General features: G+C 44.8%; 1 protein-coding gene across 1 annotated transcript; it reads right to left on the bottom strand.

Annotated features, from left to right (window-relative positions):
- Positions 1-6,731: 6,731 nt before the first annotated feature.
- Positions 6,732-7,802, bottom strand: LOC111233483 (G-protein coupled receptor 12-like). Its single transcript, XM_022761303.1, has one exon. The coding sequence runs from the start codon at positions 7,800-7,802 to the stop codon at positions 6,732-6,734; it is 1,071 nt and encodes a 356-aa protein (XP_022617024.1).
- Positions 7,803-8,801: the final 999 nt, after the last annotated feature.

Here is an 8,801-nt window from a genome sequence, read left to right as displayed (position 1 = left end):
GGGGGGGGGGGGGGGGGGGGGGGGGGGGGGGGGGGGGGGGGGGGGGGTCTTGCGTATTTGCTATAGGCACTCGCCCTGAACCCTGCTTTTTAAAAAACCCCTTGTGTAAATGCTTGTGCTCGGAAGAGACAGAAAAAGAAAGAGAGAGAGAGAGAGAGAGAGGGGGACTGAAAAGGATGGATAAGGAGAGGTATAAAAATAGACAAGGATGAATGTGTGCTTGTGCAAAGGAGATGAGGCAGCAGGGTAAGGAAGAGAGGAGAAAAACTTAACAGAGGAAGAGGACAAGGCGGATGTTTCTGTCTACTGAAGCAAAGTGAAGGTTTGCGCTCAGGGAGGGTTGATTTCTACTTCTTTACTACCTCCCCTTCCTTCCTTTCCTTTTTTTCTATTCTTTTTATCTGCTTTCAGGGTAACTATTTTTAGATGGAGCCTGACGGACTAGATTCCTGCCGGCCAAGGATAGCAAAATGTTAGACAAGAGAAAGGGAGGGAGGGAGGGAGGGAGGGAGTGAGGGGAGAAGAGGAAAAAAGAGATACAGGAGATGAAGGTGTTGAGGATGGCGAAAAAAAGACCTGAGACGGGACTGACTGGATGAAAGAGAGAGGGGGGAAAGCGAAGCGAAGAGGAAGAGGGGGAAAGGATGAAGAGACGATGAAAGAGAAAAGAGACAAGAGGGAGATGTCTGAAAGAATGAAGAGGAAGAGAGAGTGTGGGCTGTCTTTGAGAGGATGAGGGGGAGGAAAAAGTGACAGGAGGGTGGGGTGGAGATGTTTTTGAAAGGAGGAAGAGGAAGAGAAGGGGATGTCTTTGAAACGACCTGCTCTCTTAGACACGACTCAGACAAAATGACGTCACTGGAAACCTGACTCTGACGTACAACACTGCTCACGCACCGTCTCCCTCCCTCCCTCTCTCCCCCTGTCGTTTAGTTTAGTGCATGTCTTTTTATGGAAAAATCAGTTCAGATTACTGCAATTCAAGTCAAGAAGACGTTTTACAGAGACGCTGATATCATCTCTCTTGTTGCTGCTGCTCGAAAAATAAAAGTCTGAAGTTACAGCAAAAAACTCTAGAGATTAGAGTGGTGAATTGATTGCCGTCTGTCTATTTTTTTCTGTTGTTTGCTCAGTGTAGTGATCAATAATATCAAGGTCAAGTCCTTTTACATAACAGCTTTGTCCTTCTTCCTTAATCCTGCTGCTGTTCGGACCATGTTGAGCATTTTCTTTCCAGATTAACGGACTCGGACTTCAGATTCCACAAAGAAAACCAGCTCTCTGATAAAAGTGTATGTACACAAACGGAAAATAAGACACTATAAAGTCGAAAAATATGGCACTTTTTCAGCATATCCGACACGCAACTGTTTTTTTGTTGTTTTTTTTCTCTGCCCCCTCCCCCCCCAAGAAACTTTTTGACATTTGTTTATAGGAAGAACACAGAAGAAGAGGAAGAAACACACACGCATACGCACACGCTCACAACAAACACACAGCAGCGACCATGTCCTGTAACTCATGCCCTGATGAACATTACAAAAATATACATTTCTGTACAGCATTGCATAAGAAAAAATTACACACACACTCACTTGTACAGTATTTCATTTTTCTTTTTTCTTAAGTTGAATTATAGTCCTGTATAGCGGCTGACGAAACCATTCTGTGTGTGTTTGTGTTTACAGTGAGAGTTGGTTTGAATTATGGTTCATTACAATTGGCTATGATCCCAGGGGGAGAGCGCACGCACGCACGCACACAAACACACACACACACCCATTTATACACACACACGCACACACAGTGAGTGGTCACTCCGCTCCTGCCCCAGGAATGGTTGACTGAGTAGTGGCATATTCACAGATGAGTGTTATTAATTGTTAAAACAACCACTAGATGGACATGCCAGATGGGACCGTCGGACACTGCAGTGTGTTTAAAATACAGCTGTGTGATGTTGCTGTAGTTAATGACTTCATATCAGCTGCTCAGTCGCTCTGGTTCCAGCTGAGCGATGCTGGATTTAACATTTCGGTCAGCGCGCTCGTGAATTGTGTTTTTTTTAATATCACTTTAGGGTTTGTGATTCCCTGCAGGCTCGGATCAAATAACCAGTCTGTTTTTTGTTTTTTTACCCAGGCGAAATGCCACATGGCTGACATTTTACTGTCAAAGAATGGAAAAAAAATATCCCCAAAAAAGTGCAAATGTGCAAAGGCGGAGTCCTTTTTTCTGAAAACTTATCCGAAAACTTAAACATTAACTATCTTGACGTTTTCCCACGTCAGGTTTTGAAAGGGAGAAATAGAGGTCGCCACTGACAGAGGATTGTTATCCAGTGACGAATGTGAAAGAAAATGACTTCTTAAAGGCCTGCTCACGACAGAAACTGAAATTCAACTGTGTACGTTTTGCAAAACTTGATTCTATAGGTTTAGTGGCAAAAAAATCAACAATATGTAGCATAAACAGAGTCTTAAACTTTGTTTAATCCAATTCCAGTTCATGAGTCTAATCATAGTTATTAGCAGGAACAAAAGCAGAAGGTGAGCTAACACACTGGATGTGGCTTTCAAGCCACATCCAGTGTGTTAGCATTAGCCATGCTAGCACAGATCTTCCCATCGATGTTGAATTAAAGGGCTGAACCACAGAGATAGACCACGCTTTTAGAGTTAAAAATACTGGCATCAGTTTTTGCCCACGAGAAACTGTTCCAGATACAATGTGAATTTCACCTAAGATGCATTTGTTCTGTGTGTCCCATCTAGCATCTCCAAGCACAGGTGACTAAGCAAGTCTCACACGTCGTTGTGCATACTGGAGAACTGTGTGCCAATAGGATCTGCATCAGATTCCTATGTGAAATGGATTCAATTAACTCTCTGGGATCGATTACTTTTACCCAGCGCCACTGGTGAGTCACCCCCCCACCCCCACCTACACACACACACACACACACTCATGCCCCCCCACAGTTCTGCAGTTCACCAAGCTTGCCAAAAGTACCAAACTCCATCCATCTCATGCTTCCATCTTCAGAGTAATTGAAAGTATTTCACTTAATAATTGATGCAAGTCTTTTACCATTAGACAGTTCCATCAATGCAGTGATTGAGCAAAGAGAGAGAGCGAGAGAGGGAGGTGGTCAAACTGGCAATGATAAAGCTAATTTTTTCAGTCTGCAAACGCACCTATACATGGAGATGCTTCATATTCAGGTTTGTCCTACTTCCATGATTCGGTACTGGTGAAATGCATTTTGGGAAACCCCAGCCAGTCAGGTTATATTTCTTTTAGATACATTACAATGTGCTATTTGTTACTTCAAAAATATTTAGTTTGAGTTATTCAGAGCTGACCACCTCTGTCTATCTTTCTCTCTTTTTCTTCATTGTGGCTTTTTGTACACAGCAAAATACAGTTGGACATTATTGCGAAAGAGTTTTTTTGTTCCAATAGTGCCAAAACAAACAAACAAACAAACAAACAAACAAAACAAAGCAAAAGACACTAGATTCTCTTTTCAAAAAAAAGAAAAAAACCTTGACAGAGTAATGTAGCTACTGCTGCCAAGAAAAATAGAAAACACTTGTACTCTAAATTTTAATTTACACTATAGAAAAAATGATAATCTTAATACCTGCTTCTCGTGTGCGCCATTTTCAAAGTTTCAGTGTGTAGATGTGTTCGTTGCTGTCGTCTATTCTCGTGGTTTATTTGGTAGAAAGCGTTGAATTTGGAAGTGACTCCCTGTCTTTACAGAAACAATCTATGTTTTTTTTTTTTGTTTTGTTTGTTTTTTAATAATTATGTTGAGTCTTAGTTTTATAGTTTGAAACTACAGCCCATACAGTTTCCATTAACTCTTTTTTCCCAGAGCCCGTGCACCTCCCACACATGTATATTAGCAGCATGCCAACAGCTTAGTCACAGTGCCTCTCTCTGAGGTTGTGCAGAGGAACAGGACAGTGAAAACTATCTCCGTAGATCATTTAAATGCAGATAGAGGTTGGCAATAAATCCCCCTCTCTAAGCTCATCCTCACAGCGTTCACTACATCCTCTGTACATTAGCCCGATTCCCTGTGCCATTATTACCGAGATGTTATTAACATTAGCTGGATTTAACTTACATGATGCCCTTTCAGTGGGAAATGACTCCATCCTGATTGGGTGTGTGGTGGACGTGACCTGAGGTTGCGTTAGAGCGCGTCTCGCCTGGCGTTTCTATTTCACGCCGCGTCACCTCGCCTCTCTCGCTTCTCATTAACCCGCCGAGCCTTCAGAGGGGCCCCGGGGCAGCACTGCGCTGCTTCTTCAAGCCAGGATGAGAGCGTAGATATGTGTGCGTGTGTGTGTGTGCAGTGAATATCCAGCTACTGCTGACAGGCTGCAAGTTGGGAAGTGAAAATGGAAGGCATAGAGGATTTTAAACCATCTGATTTCCACTGGATGTATGATACATACTGTATAGTCTAGTCAAGCGTAAGCATGGAAGATGTATTTTTAATGACATAGCAATGAAAACTATTCTTCTCATTTCTTTAGAATTGCAATTTTTTTTTACAAAACTATGGCAATATCCAAGTACAGCTTGGACATAGAGCCAGCCAAAGCTGCCTGTATGAAAAATGACCTATTCAATATGGATTGTACTCAGCTCTAGCTAATGGATAATCAATCGGGCAAAGGAGTTTGAATGCTGTCTCTAAATTTAAAGCCGCACGGCCTGACTGGTGTTATGCGGATGCAGATAAACGTCGAGGTCCCGTTTGCCTGTGAAAAACATCAGCCACCTTCACCTTGCCCATGTCAGAAGGCTTGTTTTACTGACACTCACGGGGGCCATACATTGCTTTGCTCATGCATAATTTCTACTGCTGAGATGCAAGAGAGGCGAGGAAAGGGAGGAAAGACAGGACAGGGTCATAGTTACGCTAAAGGACCTCAAGTAGAGAATAATTTGAGCATGATTGGAGAATGATTTCTTGTGTCATCATAAAAAAAAAGGCTTTACCACGTCATTCTACATGATTTCTGGTAAAACAATGTGTTGGTTTTTTACAGTGACTTGATTGAGTTCTGTTTGACAGAGGGCAGGCTCCTCTTTGAAGAATTAATTGTGAAGAGGAAAACCAGAAATTGCCCCTGGTCGTCTTTCTTACAAGCAGAACCTAGAAGTACTGTAATTTTTAAAATGTAAAAACACAGCGTTACACAAATAAAAACCGCCCTCTCATTCACAGTGAAGCTGCCCACCTTTTCTGGCCAAATTAGACATCTAATGACATTTTGTTTGCCTTTTCTGCACCAAATGAGGCCAAATGACCCTGAATGTTACAGCAAAAAAGGATTTCAAATACCTTTAGCCATCATGTGTGCATGGCAAAACAGTTAATTAACACTGAAATGAGAAAAATAAAACTCCAATCAAGCTGGAATGGTCCTGTAAAGCCCGTCTCACATTCCCTATCAAGATGGTGTAGAGAACAGCGTAGCCTACTTTCCAGCGCCCCCACCACCACCCCACCCCCAACCCAACCCAACCCACCCCACCCCGTCCTCCCACCCACCCCAGCAGCAGAGAGCATTCCCAGGGTAGCAGCGCTCTGCAGTGGCGCTGTCCTTGGTGCTGAATTCAGCTCTCTCTGCTTCACAGTCACGGCGCAGGGGCTGGCTGAGAAACTCGTTTTTTTTTCCGACTGGGAGCAGATTTGATTTCATCACGCCAAGGACAACACACGCCGGCCTAAATATGGAAATCCCTCTCTAGGTTTTGCAAACTAGTGGGGGGTTATCTATGCATTAGGAGCCCGGTAGATTAGATTTTTGGATTTTAATGTTTTTTTCTCTGAATTGTGACACATTGTGCTGTTGGAATTGGGAAAACTCAGAAAGGGCTTGGTAGACTACCGTTGTCAATGATCATGAATACCATCTAGTTTCAATCTCGGCACAGAAGAGTGAATCATTCTTGCGTGCTCTCTGCCTATAAAACCCATTAATTACTCAATTTGCATCAGATCAAGGGAACACAGATGTTAAAATATGTTTCAAGGGAGGAGAGATTCTTGTTTTTCCTATCAGAAGACTGCAAAGATAGCTCGCCGAGAATACTCAAGGTCATTCATTGTGTATATTTAGCTCATTGTATTTTTATCCACACACCACTTAATTTCAAAACACATCAGTGAAAACACATACAGTATTTTAAGACTGCTTCACTCCTTCTGATTGCATAACCATGCAGTGCTGCCCAAGCTCAGGTCCTATGGAGATTTAGGACATTTATTCCTAAATCCCATCGTCACATATATGCTACTCTTGAGAAGTAGGCCTCACTTCTCATACCCTAAAGGAGGTCAGTTGGAAAAGTCGCCTGACACACCTTCTTGCAACTCCCGCAACCATGAGGATACCTTAATCATTCCTTTGCAGTTGGTTTCACACCACCTCCATCACCCTGTTGGTTTTCTCCATGATCTTCGTTAGCTCTATCTTTTTGTCGACCCCCTTCTCCCTGTGCCAGTGCCACTTTTACTGTGGCCAGACGTGCGTTCGCCATCAGCCTACCAGCCCTGATATGAGGAGTCGACGAAATCTCTTTCCTCAGCCATAACCTTCGACCTTTCTCCCCTTGATCTCTTGGTTCCCGTTCCATCCTCTCCCTCATACAACCCTGACTCGGCATCTAGCATCATGCTAAACAGAGACCAACCTTCCCTGCTACACATCACTGGAGGTCCTGGGTCTGAGGGAGAGGTTGGACGGGACACACCCACAACAGGCCATCCACAGCGACTTCTGGATGTCCGGGTTTCGAAACGCATAGATGATGGGGTTGATCACAGAGCAGCAGGTGGCTGGGAGTACCGTGGCGTAGGTGTATATTACAGGGTAGCTGGAGTCAGCCACGATGGAGTACATGGCGAACGGCAGCCAGCACGCCCCAAAGGCACACAGGATGGCCGACAATGTGGAGACACCTTTGGTGGTGGAGATGGCCACAAACTGGTGCTGCACTGCAATCTGTTGCGCATGGCGAAAGGCAATCTTGCAAATTTGAAGGTAGAGCTGCATCATCAGGGCAAAGACCAGGAGGAAGGTGACGGCGAGCGCCACTGCGTTGTTTTTGGTGACGGGCCGACAGATGCTGCATGTGGATTCATCCCTCAAGCAGTTCCAGCCAAGCGCCGGCAGCAAACCGAGCGTGAGGCACAACACCCAGATGAAAACCACCATCACGTAGGTGAAGGTGACTGTCCGCTCAGTGTGGTAGGTCAGGGCATTGTACAGCGACAAGTATCGGTCCACTGTGATGGCGAGAATGTTAAGGACAGACGCTGAGAAGGCCGAGATGAGCAGTCCGACTGACAACAGCGTCACAAACTCCACCGAGCTATCAACCAGATAAGTGAAGACAAAGTTCAAGATGAGGCCCAGACCAGCCAGAAGATCCGCCACCGCCAGCGATCCAATCAAGATGAACATCGGAGCCCGGAGCGTTGGCGTGTAGAACAGCACGGCGATCACCAGCGCGTTCTCGCAGGAGATTAGCGTGCCGGTCACGCAAAGTGCGATATCCCACGGGCTGACTTCCTGGACAGCAACGGCGGTGGACGCTGGCTGGAGGTCAGGGGTCAGAGTTCGCATGACAGGTTCAGAGGAGGAGTTGGAGGGGTCCTCGGCTAGGCTCCAGGAAGTGGAGGAATCGAAGGGGTCGAGGGGGGAGGAGGAGTTGAGGCTGCTACTGCTGCCACTACTCATGGCTGCTGCTGCGGCCAGGGAGAGAATCATAGCTGGAGAAACAAGAAAGAAACAGGGAAGGAGGGAGGGAGGAAGAGGATGAGGGAAGTAGATGAAAGTGGGAAGGAAAAGTGAATGAGGGAGGAATGAGTCAGAACAGAGGTGAAAGTAGGTGGAATTGATCAGGTGAGTATGTGTTGGCACAAAGTTTGTCATAGAGGGGTGAGAGAAATATGAGAGGAGAGAAGATAAACAGCAAGAAAAAGATAAAAGACAAGGGTAAGACAGGAGGAGCAAAATGGAAGTGGAGGAGAGGGTGAGGAGGGAAGCGGAGGAGAAATCAAGATTGCAGTCGATAATGTGTAAGAACACAGTGAAACGTTCAGACAAGGAGAATGATGAAATATGCACAACAGAAAAGTCAAAGGGAGTTTGGAGATAGAGAAGAAAGACGAGTAGAGAAAAACAGATACCAGTGGGACGGGGTAAAAGTTCAGAATAAAGCAATGACGGATTGAAGAGTCAAAACAAGAGAACATGTAGGTATGAAGGGAGGAGAGTAAGTTTTCAAATGAGAGTAGGAAAAAGGAGGATATCGGAGAGGAAAACGATGGAAAGAGGCAGTTGTGGAAAGAAAGGATGGAAAAGAAGAGAACGTGGGGGGGGGTAAAGGAAACAAAAGGAGGAAGAAAAGAAGGATGTTAACATTTATCCCCTTTGATAAAGGGGCAGAAGATACTTTTTTTTTCACGCTCATTCACCCATCCATCCGCCCATTCATTCATTCATGAAAGCAACTGTGCACCTGACCCTAAGCACGCACGTCACCAGCAGCTCCCACGCACCACGCTGACAGGTAATTAGCAGCAGCACAATAGCAGGTGTGGACACACATGCACTCACACACACACACAGGGAAAAGTATTTTATAAACAACACTAATATTTCTTCCATCTCGGCTTCAAAGCAACGTGACACCGAACAGCCAATACACAAAAAATAAACAACACAATAAAATGATAATAGCATTTAAAGAAGCACGAATCTGCT

The sequence above is a fragment of the Seriola dumerili genome, unplaced genomic scaffold (genome assembly GCF_002260705.1).
Source record: "Seriola dumerili isolate Sdu_G_001 unplaced genomic scaffold, Sdu_1.0 BDQW01000393.1, whole genome shotgun sequence".
Lineage (NCBI taxonomy): Eukaryota > Metazoa > Chordata > Actinopteri > Carangiformes > Carangidae > Seriola > Seriola dumerili.
This window is presented reverse-complemented; position numbering and strand designations above follow the sequence as displayed.